The following is a 22667-nucleotide window of genomic DNA, read 5'->3' as shown; positions in this document are numbered from 1 at the left end:
TGAATGTATTTTAAAAGAAAATCGGATAAGATTTGCTAATGAATTAATTGAATGCAGGGGGGAATGAAGTGAAAGTGTTGAGAATGACTCCAAGGTTTTTGACCTAAGCACCAGGTGCCAGAATTTCAAACCAAATTCATGTGAGGGCAAAATACAGTTATTTTCACAAAGAAGGGATTCAGAAAGTTGATCTTTTCTCTGAAAATTACTTAAGAACATATTCCAGCAAAAGAGGAAGACACAATATCCAGAAAACGATGGCTCTAACCTAAGGAAGCAGTGACAGTCCAGGATGATAGTTATGTAGCAGCTTAGAGAGCAAACAGTCCAGATTCAAGAGGCCATGGGAAACAGAAGAGTCTCTCAGGAAAAGGCGAGACTCCAGAGAAATAAATAGTAAGACTGAGAGTCTGGAACATCTTCAGAATATGATAAAAGCACAGAATGTGTGTGGTGGTGAACCAATTAAAACTTCTAAACACACACACACAGAGCAGTACAAGAAAGTCACAGTCTAACTATGAAGCAACTCGTCCGCTATATGACAGAAGTCAGTGGGCTTCAAGAAGAATGAAATATATTCCAAACAACAGATAAAAGTAAACTTCTTATATACAAGATACATATCCCGGTCTATTATATTTCCCATAAACATTATCATCCCAGGCTGTAGTGTGTCATTTTATTTTGACAATTTCTCGTGAATAAGAGATTTTATGAAAACGTTTTCTTGTAATTAAATCTTTTCTTTTTTCTTTTATTATTTCTTCTATCACACCTAAACTTAAATCAGGGTCTTTTCAAACAAATATTCAATTCTCCTTTCTTCAAAGAGCTCTTGGGGCCAGCCCCGTGGCTTAGCGGTTGGGTGCGCACGCTCCGCTACTGGCAGCCTGGGTTCGGATCCCAGGCGCGCACCGACACACCAATTCTCCGGCCATGCTGAGGCCGCGTCCCACATACAGCAACTAGAAGGATGTGCAACTATGACATACAACTATCTACTGGGGCTTTGGGGAAAAAAAAAAGGAGGAGGATTGGCAATAGATGTTAGCTCAGGGCCAGTCTTCCTCGGCAAAAAGAGGAGGATTAGCATGGATGTTAGCTCAGGGTTGACCTTCCTCACAAAAAAATAAATAAATAAATAAATAAATAAATAAATAAAATAAAATAAAATAAATAAAAATAAAATTTAAAGAGCTCTTTTTTCTTAATATTCAACTCCATTCTTGTTTTTTACCTGAGCTCTTCTTTTTCACTAAGCTTTTCACAATTAAAATAGCTTGATTACAAATAAAAAGGTTTTCTAAAATTCAAACAATTGTTAAAAAAGTACAAAAGAAAATGAATTAAAAATCACCCAGTATGCTACCTTCTAGAGTTGCCCATTGTTAATTTTTTGGTGAATATCTACACAAATAACTACACATATGTTCACACACACAATTTTTCACAAATTGGATACTATACCATACTCAGATTGCCTGGAATGCACAACTCCAGGGAGATGCAATCACTCTGGGTTCTACATGAATGGTGTTCCAAGGAGACCAATTCTAGAGCCCCTTGAGTTGTACAGTGCAGCAGCTCTGACCTATAACAGGCCTTTTATTCAATATCCCTGGACATAGCTTCACATGTCAACAAATATATATTTGCATTATCATTCTTTGTATTCTAAAATTACACAGTATTCTAATGAACGAGTAGCCCATGCTTTATTTAACCAAGACATTACTGAAGGACATCTAATTCCCAATATTTGCCACTAGAAATGCCTTGATGAACTACCTTCTGCTTTATTTATGCTCTTAACTTTTTTGCTTCCCACTTCTTCCAGGAACTTGGTTCATCACTCAAACTATCTCATGTGACTATCTCCTAGTTCCCCTACATCTGCTCCTTATTCTCAGCCTACCAATTTGCTTGTCACAACAGCGCTAAAAACCCTTTTCTTGACTTTGCCTCCCTCTCAGCATAATGCCCCCTTTGTCCCCAAATCTTTACTGTAATTTTTCTGAAACAAACAACCCACATTTGCTGTCTCCCTCATTCTGGTCCATCCCTCAACCTGATGCAATATGGCTTCTTTGGCATGGCCCTAGTAAAACTTCCTTCATTGCCAAATTCAGTGACTTCCCCAACCTTACAAGACTTGACCTCTGCCACAGTGACTGTCCATGATGTTCCAACTTGAATGACTATTAGAGTCACTTGGAGGTATTTTCAAAAATCCTAATTCCAGTATTAGTATCCCTGAAATTTCCTACCCTGAAATTTCCTCTTATCACATCTGGCATTCTGTATCTTTATCTTTAAAGATACATCTGTATCTTTTAATATTTTCCCCAGGTAATTCTAACATGCGGCCTGGCTCAGGAACCACTGGATTACATTATTTTTGAAATTCTTCTGGCATTCAATTCCACGTCTCTATTTATCCCTGGTTCCTCCAAGATCCTGAAAGCTTTCTCAACCTCATTCCCAAGAACCTCTTCCTCTATTTCCCCTGAATATTATATTCCCTAGCTCTGGCTTTCACACTTTTCCTAATCTATAGTCTAGTAGATAAATTCATTATCATTAACGATAACTTTTCCCAAATCTATGTCTCTACATCTTTTGAGCTTTAAATCCATTATTTCCAAATGCCAAAGAGAAATCTCTAACCAGACATAACACAGAAAAGTCAAACTCAACCTGTCTATTGAAAGGAATAAAATATTCAACAGGTCAAACCAAGTTATAAATCTTAGAGTCAACCCTCAACTCCTACTCTTCCTTCTGACAGTCAGCAGATCCAGTCAGTTTCACCTGAAATGTCTCTTAAATCCATCCTTTTCCTCTGACCCACATATACTACCTTGTCTAATCTCATCATCTCTCATCAGTCTCCTAACTGGTCTGTTTCTCTCTAGTCTCTACAGTTAGGCTTTCTGGAGTCATATCCAACTTCATTAAATCCTTGCCATACGATCTCAGAAAGTCACTTAATGTTTCTAAACCAGTTGGCTCAACTGGTAATAACAGTGCCTTTCCTCATCGGGTTATTGGGGAATTCAGTAAGATAATATGTATAAAGCCCCTTCCACAGTCCCTGAGTGAAATAAGTACTCAATAAATGTTAGCTATTAACATACGAAAGGGAAAAGTACAAATTCATAACATATTTACAACTCTTCATAATCTACTTCCAATGTCTTCACCCTCCATAATCCCCAATTCAACCTATGGTTTCAAGTCTTAACAATAATTATATTAATATGTATTATATATAATTTATACTTTATGATATTGTTATGTAAAATTATATACTATATATTGTATAATGCATACACACTATATATATTATAGTTATATATAATATTAATATTATTCATTGCAGCTAATATTTAAGCACTGTTCTAAGGACTTTACATATATTCACTCATTTAATCCACAGTACTATTCCCTGCTTCACAGATGGAAAATTAATGCAGAGAAATTAACTTGATGAGCTGGTAGATCAAAAAGCCTTCACTTTTCTCACCTTTGGTTATAATGTTCTACCTATAACGTTATTTTCTACCTGGAAAAAACAAATTCATCCTTCAGGCCTAATTCAAACATTACTTGCTTTCAACAGGCAGAAATAACTTCTTCCTCATCTATGCTCCCATAAGTTTGTTCGCAGACTGATATACTACCTACTGTATTTTAGAATGATCAACTGTCTTCCCAACTAGACTGAGTATAACTGTCTTATTCATTTTTATAACTAGAACAGTGCCTGGCAAGGCATAGGCTCTCCACAAATATTTGGAAAGTGCACTAAACGTTGAAGTTAAAAAGAAAATGAAATGTAAAAATTCTTTATTATTTACAAAGTCATTAGGAGAGCAATTTTAAAAACCTAAAACAATACAGAGTGTTTAGACCAAGTTTTCTTTTTTTCTTTTTGAGGAAGATCAGCCCTGAGCTAACATCTGCCAATCCTCCTCTTTTTTTTTTTTTTGCTGAGGAAGACTGGCCCTGGGCTAACATCCATGCCCATCTTCCTCCACTTTATATGGGACACCGCCACAGCATGGCTTGACAAACAGTGCATCGGTGCACGCCCAGGATCCAAACCGGCGAACCCCGGGCCACCACAGCGGAGCACGCGCACTTAACCGCTTGTGCCACCAGGCTGGCCCCTCCTATCATTTTTATAAAGAAATTACATACCCAACTTTACAGATCCTCCAAAAAGTGATCCTTTATCAAAAGCATCCTTCCAGGTAAATGTCAAGCAGATCTTGTCAGAAAGAGAGAAAACAGAAAATTATGTTACCTTCCTGGATCTCATTAAATATTAAGTCTCTTTCAAAGAAAAATCCACAATGAGGAAAAGGACAAACGCTTCAACTTACTGTCTAAAACATTATCTTCTCTAACTGACCAACTGCTTTTCCTTTTCCTGGAGCATAAAATTTTCTTTTTTTAAATTAAAATCCTGGTACTAGGATATTTCAAATGGTCATTCTGCCTCAGTAACTGTATATATATCATCTTCTCCAGAAAACACTATCTTACTCATCTTTACAAACACACAACAGCTTGAACAGCACAGGTACTTAATAAATGACTGTCAAATAAACCAAGAGAAGCAAAGGCAACGAAGTACTACAGGTTTCCCAGAAGATAAAATTAAGAACTTTTCCATGATGACAAAAGTAGGAGAATGGTTACCTTTAGGGGATGGGATGAGACAATATTTTATTTCTTGATTTGGGTGGTGGTTATACTTGTATACTCACTTTTGAAGATTCAAATAATACACATATGTTCACCTTTCTGTATATATGTTATACATGACTAAAAATCTACTTCATAAAAAAACTGCATGTCACTCTCCTTCTAAAATATTCCACATGTGAAGGTTAAAAAGAACTTCGCCTCTTTTAAATTAATGTATTGCAATCCATTACAGAAATGTTTTAACTCTGGATCAGAAAAATTTTCAATATACACAAAACCAGAGAGAATAACATAATGAACCCCCCATATACCCATCACCAATTTTAGCCTTTTGCCCTTTTTGGTTCATCTACCCTCCCACTTTCCCTGCACTCCTCCACGCACACATACTCTTTTTCCTGGAGTATCTTAAAGCAAATCTCAACATATTATTTCACCTATAAAACTTTAGTACAAGAATGTTTAAAGTATTCTTCACAAACTATTTTAAAATTGAGACATGTCACACAAATAAAAAATTTTTAACAAGTCTCCCAAATAAAACTGTAAGAAATCATCAGCATTTTCAATATCTAGCCTTTAAGAAAAAGTTGACATTCTTACAGTATAACATCTAATCACAACAGCATTTGCAACTTTTATGCAAATATTTGTGCCAACAATTTTTAAAGCACATAAACTGAGACTAATACTTCCTGAATTATACAGTTTCCTTCTTAATTCTGTAAAAGCCAAAGGGAAGTACACCGTAGATTATATTAATCAGTCAATAGATCTTACTGATAGAAAATGCAGGAAAACAAATTTTAGTCTACTGTTCTACGTGAGCCCAGAAGTGACTGAGGAATGACATGAACAGAATTCCAGGAGTCTCTTCAAAAGGACATAGATTCATATCAGATGCGCTTAAAAAGCTTCTAAGTTGTATGAAAAAGTCTCAAATACCTAAACGTAGTGAAGGGGCACCAATTTATGTTAATAAAACGATACCACAGGTGGGAGGAAATAGGTATATTTTCCATTATCATAAAACTTTAAAACAAATTAAAATTAATGACTTACCTGATTTTCAGAAAATGGGAATTTGGGTTCAATGGAACAGATCTGATCATAATATCTAAAAAACAGAGCAAAATTAAAAATTATCAGTTACATATTACACACATTTATGTAAATACAACTGGTTTAAGAGTATACTAAATATTCATGCTTATTTTGAGTGGCCCTCAAATCAAATTCAATTGGCCATTTTAAAGTTAATGAATGTAGTCTTTTAATGTGTAAACCAGGAGCTAAAATGCATGCAATGAAAAAACTGTGAACAAAATATTCATATTCACCACCAAAGAAAAATATTTATCAACTATTATTGGCTAAAAGCAAACTAACATTTGCCCAGGAAACCAACGTATTTCTTACAATACTACTTCTTATTAAGATAAGTGTTTATATCCATTGGGCAATTAGTATCTCTGGTAAGCTGCTGATTAAAATGAGGTTACCAACTTTCAAATATTTTTTGAGTATGTCCACTTCTGTCCATCTCCACCACTGCCACACAGTTTTACCACCCTCCCTTTAAAGCAGATTAATCCAAAAGTTTCCTAGCCAATCTCCCTGTCTCCTTTTCTCCTTCTTCATTCTTTTTGATCTATACTCCACACAGCAGCCAAAATGATCATCAAACATTAAGCCGTCTTCCTCATCATCAGGTTGACCTTTGACCTAGCAAGGGGGGCTGGGCGGTGTCCAGGGCCAAGCTTTCTAATAGGCCTCTAGTCTTTCCTCTTTCCCTTATTACCTCCCGGCCTCTGCCCCACTACCCGCCCCCCTTCAACAGCGCTGTCTTTCAATGATTATTTCTGAGGCCAAGTTTTCAGGAGGAGGGGCAATATGTCTGAGACGAAGTTTTGGGCTGACATGGTCACGAGGTTGCTTACAAACAGGAAGAATTGAGCAATTAAGTAAATACACTGAAGATAATGGGAGCCAGGTTTCTAATTATCAGAGAAAGGAGGCATAAATATGGGAAGAGAGAAGGTTAGAATAAAGTCTGTGGCCTTGGATTGGAATTGGAGGTAACAGTGTTAACTCATTTTTTAACATAGTGGAGAGACACTAAAACAGGTATAAAACATCTTCCTATGCCAGAAAGTCAAGAAAGTTCTCAAAAAATGATCAAGACATGTCAAAAGGACATAAAAGGACAGCACACACTGGGCTGGCCGGGTGGCGTAGTGGTTAAGTGCACACGCTCCGCTTCGGGGGCCCAAGGGTTCACAGGTTCGGACGCGGGCACGCACCGACGCACCGCTTGTCAAGCCATGCTATGGCGGTGTCCCATATAAAGTAGAGGAAGATGGGCACCAATGTTAGCCCACGACCAATCTTCCTCGGGAAAAAGAGGAGGATTGGCATCGGATGTTAGCTCAGGGCTGATCTTCCTCACAAAAAAAAAGGACACAGGAACTAGCTTTAAGGGGCTCCCACTAGCCAAGTCCACAACAATTTAAATGAAATAAACAAAAAATCAAAACCCATTGAGGAAAATAAGAACACCATTCTGAAGTAAATAAAATAAATAAATAGGTGAACAGGGACAGAAAGCTCTACGCTACTGTACAATGCCAACTAATAAATCTAGAAGAAATGGAGTTAGAAAAATCACCATTTGCCAACTTTTAAAGCATAATGTCTGATTCAGGTAAGATTCATCAATGGATGCTAAAATATGAAAATTGGATGGAAAGAGGATATTACAAAATCTCAAAGTGTCTCCCCACAAAATACTAAGTAGTACTTATTAATTGCATGGTCAAGTAACCTGGCAGACACCATCTTAACCAAGCGATAAAAGTTAAACATTACCAGCAATGGGACAAATCAACATCATGTTCTTCCTGATATGCACTAAAAAGAACACAGCAACACTTTGGTGAAACTACTGCCCAAAAATGCAGAAATCATGAGAAAACATGAGACTAACCCTTATTGAGGGACATTCTACAAAGTAACTAGCCTGTACTCTTCAAAAATGTCAAGGTCGTGAAAGACAAAGAAAAACTGTTCCAGATTGAAGGAGACTAAAGAGACAAATACAACACAGGATCCTGGATTAGATCCTGGACCTGTAAACAACACTACTGGGAGAATTGGCAAAATGTGAATGAATTCTATAGATTAAATGGTAATATTAATCAATGTTAACTTCCTGATTTTGGAAGTTGTACTGTGGTTACACAGGAGAGTATTCTTGTACTTAGCAAAAGTATTCTAAAGTATTAAGTGCTCAAACCCTTTAATGAATTTCCATTATACCTAAAATTCCATCCAAAAATTTGACAAAGTCTGGCATTACCTGCCCATCATTCAACTCTCCAGCCTCATCTCAGAATATTCACTACACATTCAAGTCACTAAACTTTATGCTCTCTTCTGACTCAGGGCCTTCACCCATTTCTTTCTCTGTACGTGGAAACTTTTCCCATCACAATTTCCCACTTGTCTTGTCTAGGTGGACATGTCAACAAAGAAGCCTTTCTTCATTCATTCATTGAACAAATATATACTAAGAGTTTACTATGCACCAAGAATTCAGCAGTAAATAAACATTTAAAAATTTGTGCCCTTATAAAGCTTACTTTTAGAGGGGGAAGCAAAATAAATAAGTAAAAACATAGTAGATAGCGATAAGTGCAATGGAGAAAAACAAAGAGGTGACAGGGATAAGGCATGTGTATGGGGTGAGGTGAGAAGACTGTAGTTTTAAACAACATGGTCATTGGACTATATAAAAGTAAAAAATAAAAAAATTTAAAACATCATGAATAATAGAGAAGGCGTGAAGAAGGTGATGGGGTGAGAAAAGTACTACCAGTCAAGTGAAGAGCAAATGCCAAGAAGCTAAGACAAGAGTATGCCTGAAAATATCCCTGCCATGGCAAGGAGGTCAATATGGCCATAGAGCAAGCACAGATGAAAACAGTAGGAGATGAAATCAAAGAAGTAATGATGTCTTGAGTACAACTGTTAAGACTTTTGGCTTCTACTGTACAGAGTAAGAGGGGAAACCATCAGAGGTTTGGACAAAAGAGTAACACAAGCTAATCTATTTTCACAGAGTCACCATGGCTGCTATGCAGAAAACTGACTTGCAGGGGTGCAAGGGTAGAAGCAGAGAGATCAGTCAGGAAACTATTGCAGTAATCCAGTCAAGAGATAATGGTAGCATGGACCAAGGAGGTCCATGGTGGTGGCAGAATTGATAAGGGCAGTCAATCTAACTCCTTTTTTAAATTAGTTCCCCTCCCCATTTATAATCTCTTAGGCCTCTGAACTTTTACGTCATAGAACTTATAACAGTCTGTAATATATTTATTTGTGGAATAACGTTTAACGTCTTTTCTCTCAAAGGAGTCTAAGTTTCAGAGTCTGTTTGCTCCCTCTGTTACTGCTAGTACCAAACAAATTAATCACTAAAATGCAAAGTTTTTAAAAGCAACTTTTTTCTTATCTCTGAAGAGTAAAACCTAAGATTCTCTGTTTTGAGAATGAACAGGAGCTACCAAAAAACGTGCCCATAAGGAGAGAATAGCAAGTACCAAGGGCCTGAGGCAACAGTGTGCCTAAGGGGGTGCACAGCACAGCAAGGAGGCCGATATGGCTATTGAGCAGGCATTGACAAACTTGTTCTGAAAAGGGCTATTCTAGGCTTTGCCAAGCAAAAGGCAAAATCAAGGATAATATGTAGGTCTTATATAACATGAGAGAAAACTCCTGCCCTTCCCTGTACTCTTTTTACCCGGGTTGGGCCATCTCAGATGGTAGGCACACGAGATACAGTTGTCCAACTGCCATTAGCTGGAGACATTCTCCAAAAAAGAGTATCCAGTCTGGTGGAGAGGGGCCCAGGGGAAGGGGTGGGTAGTGGCTAACAGTCACTTTCACTCTCTGCCCCAGTGACACCACGCCCTTCTCTTCTCCCAGAGAGCCTAGCCATCTCAACTTGGGCAGCTGGCACAACTGGCTGGAGACAAGGCAACTTGCTGAGTCACCAATTCCCAGCCTGAGATTCTACCATTCAGTGCCAAGCCATTGCCAAGTGGGGTGCCCAATGTGTAGGGGGCAGCAGAGCAAGCCCACTGCAGCAGTGAGGCATAGCCACTGGCCAGAGAGCCAGGTGCCAGAAAAAAGGGAAGGATACAGCAGAGGGGAACACCCCAGCTAGGTCTCCAAGTCTTGCAGTACTAATCCACTGAGAGTGGTGCCTGCGGGCCATACAAAAACAGGCAGCTAGGCAGGACTTAGGTTGATAACCTCTGCCCTAAAGTAAGGAAGGAAGGAAATAGTAGGAGACAAAGCTACTTGCTCTGCAAATGGATAAGGAAAAAAAGAAAGGCTGAACAGAACATACTAAATTTTTTATATCTACTCTCTACTCCAAAGCTTTTGGGGTCAACTTGCAAAATTTGAGTTGCATGGGGAAACAGTGCATTCATGTTCTACATTTAAATGACTAGAAGCTATGTGATGGAACCTTCAAAGTAAGAAAGTTGTCTTAGGACAGGTTATGTAATTTGAAATAAAAGTACTATGGGAGGACAGTCAATGGAAATCAACATCTAATATAGAGTAAATGTCAACAGAGACCAACTAGGGGCCGGACTGGTTGCATAGTGGTTAAGTTCATGTGCTCCACTTCTGCAGCCCAGGGTTTGCGGGTTCAGATCCTGGGCACAGACCTACACACCACTCATCAAGTCATGCTGTGGCAGCATCTCACATACAAAATAGAGGAACACTGGTACAGATGTTAGCTCAGGGACAATCTACCTCAAGCAAAAAGAGGAAGATTGGCAACAAATGTTAGCTCAGGGCCAATCTTCCTCAAAAAAAAAAAGACTTCAAAGAGACCAACTAATGCTTTTCAAAAGAAAGTAGCCACCACTAACTACAGTTACCACAGGCAAAATGCTGTTCCTAGAGTACCAAATACAACAAGCCACTCCTTCGATATGTAACTCCACCATATACCAGCCCTCATAGTTCAGCCTAGATCTCAGGTATCCAAGTTCTCTAGAGAGGGAACAAGAGCAGAAATAAGAGAATCTACCACCCACCTCTCTTTATCATTTAAATATGCTTTACTGTATCAGCAAATACTAGCCCAGGATATAACCGCTAACAAAGCAGACCTAGGCTGCAAGTTTTCCACAAGTAGGAAGATGGAAAGCCAGTATGCTACCCCAGAGTTGCCAAAAAAAATGCATTGCGGGAAATAATGCTGTAAAGAATTGTACCTTTAAATATTTTATTTTAGAAATAAGTGGAATTTTTTTTTATCAACTATAAAATTCTAAAACATACTTAAAAGGCATGATGCCATAGAGCGCAGAGCTCAAGCTTTCAAGTCAGACAACCAGGAGTTTGAATCCCAACTACACCAACTCTTAGCTGTGTGACTGTGTGCAAGTTATTCAACCTCTCTAAACCCTTCCTAAAGTAAGGGTAATAACTCATTTAATTCATGAGGAACAATTGATATAGTACATACTAAATGCTTAAAATAGAGTCTGGACACATAGTACACACTGAATAAATGGTAGCTACAGATTATTATTTTGCAACTACCCAGAAGTGCTTTTATATGTTCTCCAGTATTTCATAAAACTCAATCACTTTAGAGCAAATATTTAATAACTCAATTTTTTTAATTTCATGGGGAAAAAACTAGGAAATGAATACATTTCTTTGAATATACCAAAGATAAGTATAGGAAAAATTCTCACTAGAAATTCTAGTTTAAAAAAATTTTTTAGGGGCAAGGTGTGGAGATGGAGAACAACCAATCCACATTAGCGAAAGTGATACTGCAATGCCAATTCACATAACCTAGACAGCTCCAGTCAGTGGTTAGGGCTGTGCAGTTCTGACCACCACCAACCACAGACAAAAACAAGAGAATCCGAAGAGATGGGCTAGATATTGGTGAGAGTTAACAGAGCCTTCCTGAACCTTATTTTCACACTTCTTCACCCAATTTATCAAATGAAGAATCATTAATGGAGCACTGTTGCAGCAGAGTATAGTAGAAAGTAAGTAGTCAGGGAAACAGGAGGTCAGGATCTTAGTCTAACTCTGCCACAAAGTTAGATGTATGGGCTTAAACCTCCTGTGTGCAGAAGATTCTCGCAGGAGATTCTCTTTAAGGAACACAGAATGAAGACAGTCCTGACAAGCTATTTTATTTACTAAACGTTAGAAAAGTCAGAAAACAGAAAAAAAAATCAGATTTTAAATTTTCCTTTAAATTTTCATGTTTATTCATCGATACAGAATAAAATTACTGAGCCAAATTAAGGCCTGACAACTACAGATACTCCTTGAGACCAAGGGCAAAGTATTGTATATCTTTATATCCTCTACACTATTTGATTAACAAATTGTAGCAATGTCATTAGTGCTAATATTACCTCAATATCTTCACCCATAAACCAATAATCAGAATGTAAACAGTTGTGAAGTAAAAGGGAACAGCAATATTTTCTTTCCTGATCTATAAAAACACTAGTACTTGAAAAAAATTTCAGAAATTACAAGACTAGTTCCATCAACTTTATTTTACAAATGAAAAAGATACTACCATAACACAACAAACTAAATATTAACCCACAAAAGGATGACAGACAAATCTATTCAGAAATTTTACAGAATTTATATAAGTGACTCAAGTTAAACAAAGCAAAACTAAAATTACAAATTAGTAAAAAAAAATGTCGATGAGACTACTACATATCAAACCAGCTGGATGCAGCCAAAAGCAGACAGAGAAAAAACATATAATACTAAAATAAATGTATGAGAAAAACAAAAAAGATAAAAAGATAATCATTCAACACAAAAAGATAGAAAGAGGAAAAAGAAAATAAGTGAATGACCAAAAGTAGAAAACAAACCAAAAAAACTTAGCCTTGGTTTTATTTTTTATTTTTATTTTTTGTGAGGAAGATCAGCCCTGAGCTAACATCCATGCTAATCCTCCTCTTTTTGCTGAGGAAGACCAGCTCTGAGCTAACAACTATTGCCGATCCTCCTCTTTTCCCCCAAAGCCCCAGTAGATAGTTGCATGTCATAGCTGCACATCCTTCTAGTTGCCGTATGTGGGACGCCGCCTCAGCATGGCCGGAGAAGCAGTGCATCGGTGCACACCCGGGATCCGAACCCGGGCCACCAGTAGCGGAGCGCACGCACTTAACCGCTAAGCCACGGGGCGGGCCCCCTAGACTTGGTTTTTAAAAAAAAAAAAAAAAAGGTGGCTCCAAACCTTTAGGAAATCTGATCAAGTGGGAAAATCATACATAACACATGCACAACATTAGGAATAAGAAAAAAACTGTAACTACAGATTATGAGGAGACTACAACATTTTGCAAAGACTTCTGTGTGACAAAAGATACCATAAATACAACTAAGAAACAAGAAATAGATTTGAAGATATTGGCAATATAAATAATGGAAAAAGGATAAATCGTCAGAAAATGTAAATAACTCCCAAAAATCAGTAAGGAGAAAACAAGCAACCTAGAAAATGGGCTAAAAAAAAGAACAGGCAATTAACAGAAAAAGAAACTAAGTAACCAGTAAACATTAGATGCCCGACCTCAGAGAAATCAGGTCAATGCAAGCTAAAACAAGATACCATCTCTCATCCATCAGACTAGCAAAAAGCAATAATTTAAATTATTAATCAGAGAGTATTAGCAAGGATGTGTAGGAATAAAAAATTCACATATACCTGCTGATGGAAATGAAAACTGATACCACCACTGTGGAGAGGTGAAAATGCAGATACCCTTTTCCAGTTAAACAAAGAGATCTGAATAAACACCCTTCCCCGCTCCCTCCCAAAATTCCACTAAAAAAGGAATAAAAAATTAAAAAGATGTAAATGCGCAAGGACAAAGAAAATGGAAAAGGGCTCAACAGCTTACAAGAGGTTTCAGTGAAATTTTCTAAAAGGTGAAAACTGAATGAATGAAACAGAGAAAGCTGAAAATCTAACTGCCTACAGGGAAGGGAACTAACAAAGTGCAAGCCAAATCATGCCAGAGAAGCCAGAAGGGATCTGAATTAAGAAGCATGAGACACCACTGAAGACCAGAGTTCAAGATGAGGCTGAGAAGAGAAGGTATGGATGAAAATCTTTGAAAGAAACCTTTAGGCTCCCAGATCCTCTACTCTGAGGGTAGGTTTACTCTCAGGAAAATGTCAGAGATATCTAGCACAGCTAAGGTGGAGCTCAAGCTCATCCTCCCCTGAGTCGGGAGGATGGGGACTGAGAAGCTATGGTTGGGAGTGCTAATTGCCTATATCATTATCTCTCCTTCTAATAGAACCCCAGATTTTAGCTGGTTATATTGCTGCCTTTAATAAAAATACCTTTTCCTATCCACCCTTCTATGAGACGTGGACATACATAATGACCAATAACATAGGAGCAGGTTGCTGTGGGGCAGTTTCCAGGAAACATTGGAGGCTGAGCCTCCTGCCTCCTTTCTCCCTTCCTCCACCATACTGTCTGAAACTTGGGTAGGACTGCTAAATGGGCCTGGAGAACAAAGACTGGAAGTTTTACAGAGCAGATAGCCGGAAGGAGCCTGAGCCCAACGAACTTCACAGAACCACTACACCAGCCCTAGACTACCAGAACGACCTATCTACCAACTTTTTACACAGGAATAAAATCATAATTTAACTCACTGATAATTTGAGATCTACCGCATTCAGCTGAACCCAACTCTAATTCAGGTGCCACACTAAAAAGAGATGATATAAAAGACTGCATACACGACTGTGTGGGTCCTCAATCTCCACTCCCCTGATGAAATTTCAGAAAGCTGACAACCAGGCTTTTTCATGGAAGGAGACTGGAAGCCTTCTCTCTAAAGAAACTTATCACCAGAAAGGACAGATACTGACATCTGGCGTTTTCCCCCCAAAAAACCAGCAGCATTCCCATCTGATCACCCCAGAATAAAGTTCACCATTTACCAAGACTCTTCTAATCAATTTTTAGTTAAAGCCACTTTGTAAAGGATGACATTCACTCTCAATATCATACACATAAATGTGCACTTTAGGAAATTTTAATAGACCATCTACAAGTTAATAATAAAAAGTCAAGTCCATCACTGGACCTATACATGAAGCTGTGTACCACCACTTATCAAGCTAGCTTCTATTCTTTAGGAATTAGCTTAATCTCTTTTTTTCGAAAATTTTATCTAAAAGTTCAAGTTAAAAATATGTAAGTTAATGTTCAGTTTACACTATTCAAACATAATTATTAAAAGATATTCTGCTTGACTGAATAAACATCTCACAACTGTTTGATTTTTACAGCATATATACCCAAGGAACTTGTGTACACACCTCCATTATAAAATTTAATAGACTATCAGCTCATCCTAACCCCACTAGAAGAGCAAAAAGTGAAAAAAAATGTAGTTGTTGAATGAATGTACTAGGAGAGGATAATATAGAGGTGACTAAAGAAATATGGTTAGCTTCAAAGAGACCATCTGCAACAGCCCTAGTACCTACGAACAGTTCTCATATTTACGCCTGGGAAAATAATAAAGGAATGAACAAATGAATGAAGTTTTAAAGTTCACAGCAGAACCTTATCAGAACTAGTATTCCCTCTTGTCCATTAGTCTTAAATCTATGCACCAATTTTCTCTGAAGACTCCAAGCTCCTTAAGGGTTGGGACCACACCTAACCTATTCAACAAGATTGTTATCATGCTGTTCATTATACCACACCCATGCTTCCTTAATGCTACTAATGGAAAATCCTCACTCAGTGCTACTCATGTCTACACAAAAAAATGCATTGGAGATTTTTTCAAAGTATGTCGATTCTAAAGAATGTCTAAGTATTCCTAGGTTACCTTAAAAAATTCTTATATAAGTATCAAACTAACGATCTTTGCAACCCAACAGTCTTATCTTTAAAACTGACACTAAGGGGTCATAATCTCTCTAAGAAATCTATTCAGTATCCTCCTTTTGGGGAACCAGCCCTTCCCCAGTCCATACTAATATTGCTTTGATCCATGGAAGATGGAGAAGTTAAACCAGCAGAGTGACTCAGACCAAGGCAAATAAACTGGCCCATTTCCCATCATCATAAATGGGCACAAGCCAACCCAAACAGAGGCCTCCCATGGACTTTCACCAGAGCTAAGGAAAAAAGCACTCTCTGATGAAGATCCTGAGTATTAGGGGCATCTCTCCCAATACAGAAACAAAGCTCGCCTAAGAGGGAATCATCATGGAGGCAAGTTGATCTCCAGTGATGCCTAAAGCTAAGGAAACCATTCCTCGACTTTTCAGTTATCAGAACAAATAAGCTAGTTTAACCTGGGCTTCTCCTGCCTGCATCCTAACACAGCTGTGTTTCTCCTGTGAAACAAGAATATGATATACATAGGAAATGAGATCATTAACAACGTAGGCGAAGAAATTTTAACTATTTAACTATAAAATGCTGTAAAAACGTTCTGCCATCCTAACTGGAAAAATACCACAAAAGGAACTCTCATTAAATAAAGCATGAGCTCACTAAGCATTTGCTAAGACAACAAATTTACTCCATTAAGCGCATACCTGCTTGTGAACAAACTCATTTTACGCAACCTATCTTGAACCCATTATGTCACTCAAGTTTGATTTCAAACAACTGTAGTTCCTAACCTTTGGAATTCTCCATCTGTCATTTGATTATGATGAACTTAGAAAGACGGCTAATTTCAAGTGGACAATGTAATAAGTAATAGACATGTGTTTCAGTGTCTCAATTCTCCCACTTCCCTCAAGCAACTACTATTATGAAATCCAAATCCGGCCAAAAAGTTTTGCAGTGATGCAAAAACGGAGGGAAACGAGAGTCTCAGTTAGAGACCCCCAAAAACTGAAAAAAAAACTAGTTCTAGGTAAATGTGGCAAGACAGAGCGGTACGTGGCAGACCGTTCCTCCCAGGCACCCGACCGACCAAGCCCCGGCTGACCAGCAGCACAAACGGGCAGGGTGAGCGGCGGCCTGCGGGCCGCTCTGCTCACTAAGAAGGAATGCAGACCACACCTACGCGCCCGGCCAAGCCAGGGCGAGGCGGCCGGGCCTGGGCCGTGGGTGGGAGAGAGAGAGGAAGTAAAGGCGGAGGAGGGAAGGAGGGCGGCAGGCTGCACTGCAGACAACCTCCCGCGCCCGGCCCCAGGCCCACCTCAGGAGCGTCTCGAGCGCGCCCTCGTGCTTGTCCAGCGGGCGGCCGAGAGCGGCGCGGCGCAGCTTGCTGAGCTCCTCCGCCGCGCGGCAGTACTGGGCCTGCTCCTCCCCGCCACTCGGGTACGTCTGCTGGATGAACTTCACCAGCGGCTTGGCCAGGTCCACCTCCGAGGTCTTTTTCAGCTGTACCGAGATGAACGTCGCCATGGCGAGCACCTCGGCAGCCGTTCGGGCCACACAGACCGCGGCACAGCGACGAGGACCGTTCGGGCCACACAGACCGCGGCACAGCGACGAGGACCGAGGCGCGCGGGCTACCGAGCTGGCGGACGGGCGGACCGACGGGCTGACGGACGAGCGCTGGGCCTGCGCTTCGGGTCCGGCCACTTCCGGGAGCTCCTGCGCAGGCGCAGCCCGCGGTCACGTGAGGGAGTTGGGGCGGCTGCGCTTCTCACCTGGGCCCAGCTCCGCCTGGGCTGCGTGATAAGGTCCTAGTTGTCTGTGCATGTGGTGTTCTCTTCGTCTTTACTGCCGCGGCGGGTAGACAGAGCGCTTTCACGTAAAAGTAACCCTCCACTCAAACAACTTCTCAGTGAAGGACTTCCGGTATTGCCACCTTCGAGAGTTTGCGGCGACCTAAGACCTAGCAGCCTAAGGGTTATTGTGACCCATTGTAGTTCATTCAACGCGCTGTGTACAAGTACTGAGTGCACGGTGAGCCTGGTAGGCAAGGTCCCTGCCATTGTGAAGTTTACAGTCAGGTAAGGACACAGATACTAAGGTGGACAAACAAGTATCATAGTACAAGAAACATGGTGCTTGGGATATAGCATATTAGGGTCCATTGAAGAACCTAGTTTCAACAAGATAATTAAAGAAGGCTTCTCTGAGAAGGTGAACTTAAAATAACCTGCAGTTTGAGAAGATGCTTGACATTGGAGGAGAAGAGTGGCAAAGAAGTAGTGGCAAGGGAGAGCCTCCCTGACCAAGGAGCAGTGAGTGCAAAGTTCCTAGGAGGCAAGTACTTCCCATATTCAGGGAGTTGAAGCAAACCGTGTGGCAAAAACTTAAAAAGAGTTTTCTCTACTCTTAAAAAGTAGAGAATGGAATGAAATATAGAAAAAGTAGAGGGGCTGCCCCGTGGCTTAGCGGTTAAGTGCGTGCGCCCCCCGCTACTGGTGGCTGGGTTCGGATCCGAGCCCACGCACCGCTTCTCCGGCCATGCTGGGGAGGTGTCGCACATACAGTAAATAGAAGGTTGTGCAACTATGACATACAACTATCTACTGGGGCTTTGGGGAGAAAAAAAGGAGGAGGATAGGCAATAGATGTTAGCTCAGAGCCAGTCTTCCTCAGCAAAAAGAGGAGAATTAGCGTAGATGTTAGCTCAGGGCTGATCTTCCTCACAAAAAAAAAAAAAAGTAGAGACTAGAATGAGATAAAGTTGGAAGAGTAAGCAGGCAGGCATCAAATCATTCAAAACCTTGTAGGCCAAGTTAAAGAATTTGTATTGTAGAATAAATGCAAAGGAAGCTATAAATAGCGTTTAAACAATAGTGACATGATACAATTTACATTTTAAAAAGGCCACCCTGTGCATCAATCTGATATTGTGTCTCTTGATGGGATGTGGTATGAAGTATACAATATCATCTATGAGATGTTCCAGGCAAGAATGTTTAACTTGAATCTATCAAACCTTTTCATTTAACACACAACATATAAGAAATCCAGAGGATAGAGGAACAACTAAATGATACCATAGGAAGTAACCAAACATCCAGAAGGTGGAACATTCTGCAGGATAACTGACCCCCTCTGGTCAACAATTTATTGTTATGAAAAAAGCCACTGCTCTGTGAAAAGACATTTAAAGGACTTAAGAGCCTGCACTGAATCCTGGTTTGAACAGACCACCTATAAAGTGCATTTTCAGGAGAACTGAAGAAATTTGAATATAGATGGACTGAGTATAAGATGGAAAAGTATTGCCATGGAAAGGTGGAGATTATTAACTGAAAAGAGCAAGTCACAGAACAGTATGTATGTTGTGATATCTCACTTTGGTTACAAAATGCACATATGTGTATTCATGTACTACAAAAAAGATCTGGAAGGATTACACCCTTAGTGTTAGCAGTTGTAATCTTTAGAAGTAGAAATGTATATTTTTATTTTTTTATTTTTGTGTGTCTTTTTTGTATGTTTTTACAGCATATATGCTGATTTTGTTATAAAAGTTTATTTTACCAGTTTTTAAATTTTATTTTAATTAAAATATTCTAAGTTAAAATAAATAAAATAGTTACTCTGGCTGCTGTGTAGGAAATGGCATTAGGGAAAGACAAGATGGAAGCAGGGAGGCAAATCATGAGACCATTTCAGAAATCCAGGCAAGAGATCACGAAAGCTAATGTTAGCAGGAGTGAGTCAAGTTGATGTATTTCTGAGTTAAAAATTGAATTTACTGATAACAGGAAAGGAAAGTAAAGAAAAGGAAGTGATCAAGATGGCTCCCAGTTTGGGGGCCTGAACATCTGAATGGTAACTGGAATCATTTACTGATATAAGGAAAACTGATGGATAATCCACTGATGGGGGCAGGGGAGGGAGAGTGTTTATACCCAAGCATTCAAGTGGAGTCATTAAATTGACAATTGGGTATATGAGATTAGAGCTCCAAGAAGAGGTCTTGTTTGGGAATCAACAGGCAGCATAAACATTATTTTTAAGCCACTAGGACTACAAAGGAACACAAATAAATAGAAATATGTCAGAAGCTATCAGGAAATATAGGATCAGATTAAGTGTTTTTTAGATAGAAGGTAATAGAGTATCTCACAGGTTGGTTGACAAGACTAACCTCCTGGGAAGAAAATGAAGATTCAGAAGAGCTAAGGATAACCAAAAGAGCAAAGTGCATGAAAAGAGGAGAGGAAAGGGTAACTGAGCAGGAAAGGTACAAGGGGAGGGATTAACTCTCAGAAAGATGAAGGATATGTCATTTGTTGAGGCAGATGGAAGGAAATAGGAAATGAACATAGATGTGAGTAACTGTGTGGCATTGATCAAGGGAAGATTAAGGTGATCCCATCTGGTGGAACTTAGAATAAAATCCAAACTCCTTACTATAGCAGTATCTCTCTCTGCATGTCTCAACTTCATATTTTGCCACTTGTTCCTTATTCATTACTGCCCAGTCACATTGGTCTTATTTCAGTTTCTCAAACTCGCTGAGATCTTTCTTTCTTCATATGACCTAGAATACTTTCCCCTTTTCTTCATATCTCAGTTGAAATGTCTCCTCTCCATCATACCATCTAAAGTAGATTCCCACCTTGTTAATGTCTAACTCAGCCATTGTTTATTTCCTTCATAACACTTATCCTAACTAGCAAGTGTTTTGTTTGTTGATTTAATTTTTATCTGACTTCCCCACTAGAATATAAGGTCCATAAGGGCAAAAATTGTGTTTGTTTTGTATACTGTTATATCTCCGGCACTTGGCACAGTGAGCACTCAGTAAATATTTTCAAATGAGTTTCACTGCTTGTGAAAAAAAATTGGATTTCTACTGTAATCATTAATTAGGCAATAAGCCAGTTGCCAAAGAAGGACGGTGTATTAGAATAGGCTAGCTCATGCTCTGATAATAAACAATTTCAAAGTTTCAGTGTCTTAACATAATAAACATTTATTCCTTGCTCACACAAAGTCTAATATGGGACAGGCAACTCTCCAAGGTAGCTGTCCTCCAAGCAATGTCTCAGTAATCCAGACTACTTTGATCTTGTAGCTCAGCCATCTCAACATGAGACTCCACTTTCAAAGAAGAAGAGGGAATCTACAGCATCACACAGCAGCTTTTCACTGCCTCAGCCCTCTCACTTCCACTCACATTTCACTGACTAGAACCTCTCACTTGGCTCCATCAAACTGCATTGGGAATGGGAGGGGTGGTCTTTGGTATGCCACAAGGGAAGGAAGAAGTGGATATTAAGGAACACTAGTGATGCAGTCCAAGGATGAGTTTCACTGCTTCCAACCTTGCTTATGGAAACATTGATTTTTCCATCTGTGTAATGAAACTCCATAAAATACGTTCTTAGAGTATATTCTCAGATGTAATATTTTGGAGGATATTAAATCAATAGATTTTCCTCCCTAATAATCCCTAGTTCTGATGGACCCATCATTACCCCCACTGATTGAACCAATGGAAATAATTGCCTCTTTGGAATGACAGAACCCTACTGAAAACAGCTTTGAGTTTCAAAATAGATTTTATTAGAGTCTGTTTTGAGACAATAGCCTGAAAGTAAGCACTTGTGATTTTTGGAGGAGCCAAGATTTGTTGAGAAAATAGTCTTGTCAAACCAAGCCCAGAAGACTGCAATAAAGAGTTTTTACAATGAATGAGAGAGTGTATGGGATAAGGATTTGATGTAAGGAAAGTTCCTGCAATGCAAGAAAGAGAAAGCCCTTTGGGTGCTGAGAAGAGTCATCTAAGAGAGAGAAAGTGAAGGGCAAAGGGTAAATGAGATGTCCTCACTTCCTTACTCCACACTCAGAGTAAACCTAGAGTGTCAGGTGGGTAGGGGCCAGAGGAGGAGCTAGGGAGAAAGAGGTATGGAGTAGAAAACTCAAATAGATTTGAGGAAATGAAGGATGGTACTCCATGTCATCTGGGGTGACACATCCTGTGTAAGGAGTGGAAAGAGGAGAATGGTGTGGGGCAGGGGCACTGGGTTTTTTGCAACATGTAATAGAGAACCATTTGTCTCCCTAATCTATTTGCATATTTAACTTTTGAAGAAATAAAAAATGAAAGCAAGAAGAGAAAATTACCCATTTTTCACATATGGGTGTGTAAATTTTGTCCACAAACCATGAAAATTTTAAAGAGAAATAGGGGAACTATTCAGCCTTTTATTTAGAATTACTCCCTACGTAAGCCCATTCTTTTTTTTTTTTTTTTTTTTTTGGTGAGGAGGATTAGCCCTGAGCTAACACCTTTGCCAATCCTCTTTTTTGCTGAGGAAGATGGGCCCTGGGCTAACATCCATGCCCATCTTCCTCTACTTTATGTGGGATGCCTGCCACAGCATGGCTTGATAAGCGCTGCATAAGTCTGCACCCTGGATCCAAACCTGCGAACCCCGAATGGCCGCCAGAAGCGGAGCGCATGAACTTAACCACTATGCCACCGAGCTGGCCCCTGTAAGCCCATTCTCATCCCATGTACTGCTGCTCATATTTCCATCAGTTGCTAGTTCGCTAATACTATTCACAGCTGTTTGAATAACTATTGCCCTTTGCCCTTTGTCTCTCTTAAATGAGAGTATTTTACTTGGGTAAGATAACTTCTGAGAATAAATATAAGCATTATTTTGAAAAAGTTGCTTTATAGAGTAGAAATAAATATTTCTGCCGAGAGCTGAAAATTGTCTCCTGAGTATCTCAACATTGAGTGCATGTTTCAAGACTACTGTTTTCATTAAAATCCAATATTTGTTTAAGTGTTTCAAGTGGAAAGAGGAACTCTTGCCTCACTCTCACCTCACTCTCCTCACCCTCTCACCCTGACTTTTGCTGTTAATTTGCTTTTAGTGGTACATAAGAATGTTCCGGGGCCAGCCCTGTGGCTTAGTGGTTAAGTGCG

General features: G+C 39.4%; 1 protein-coding gene across 2 annotated transcripts in view; it reads right to left on the bottom strand.

Moving 5' to 3' along the window:
• PDCD6IP (programmed cell death 6 interacting protein) overlaps positions 1-17347 on the bottom strand; it is a 67177-nt gene extending 49830 nt beyond the window's left edge. The window contains exons 1-3 of one of the 2 annotated variants that reach the window (XM_004419474.3): positions 17004-17347; positions 5782-5836; positions 4207-4276 (exon numbers count right to left, since the gene is read on the bottom strand). In XM_004419474.3, the coding sequence (XP_004419531.1) occupies positions 4207-4276; positions 5782-5836; positions 17004-17212 (334 nt within the window). In that variant the 5' untranslated portion in view covers positions 17213-17347. The remainder of the gene's footprint in view (positions 1-4206; positions 4277-5781; positions 5837-17003) is intronic. The other variant, XM_004419475.3, reaches the window with a different exon arrangement.
• Between the last annotated feature and the right edge of the window lie 5320 nt (positions 17348-22667).

This window comes from Ceratotherium simum, chromosome 5 (genome assembly GCF_057802395.1).
Source record: "Ceratotherium simum simum isolate JZ-2026a chromosome 5, ASM5780239v1, whole genome shotgun sequence".
In the NCBI taxonomy this organism is placed as follows: domain Eukaryota; kingdom Metazoa; phylum Chordata; class Mammalia; order Perissodactyla; family Rhinocerotidae; genus Ceratotherium; species Ceratotherium simum.
Note: the sequence above shows the minus strand (reverse complement) of the source record. Positions and strands in the feature narration are given on the sequence as shown.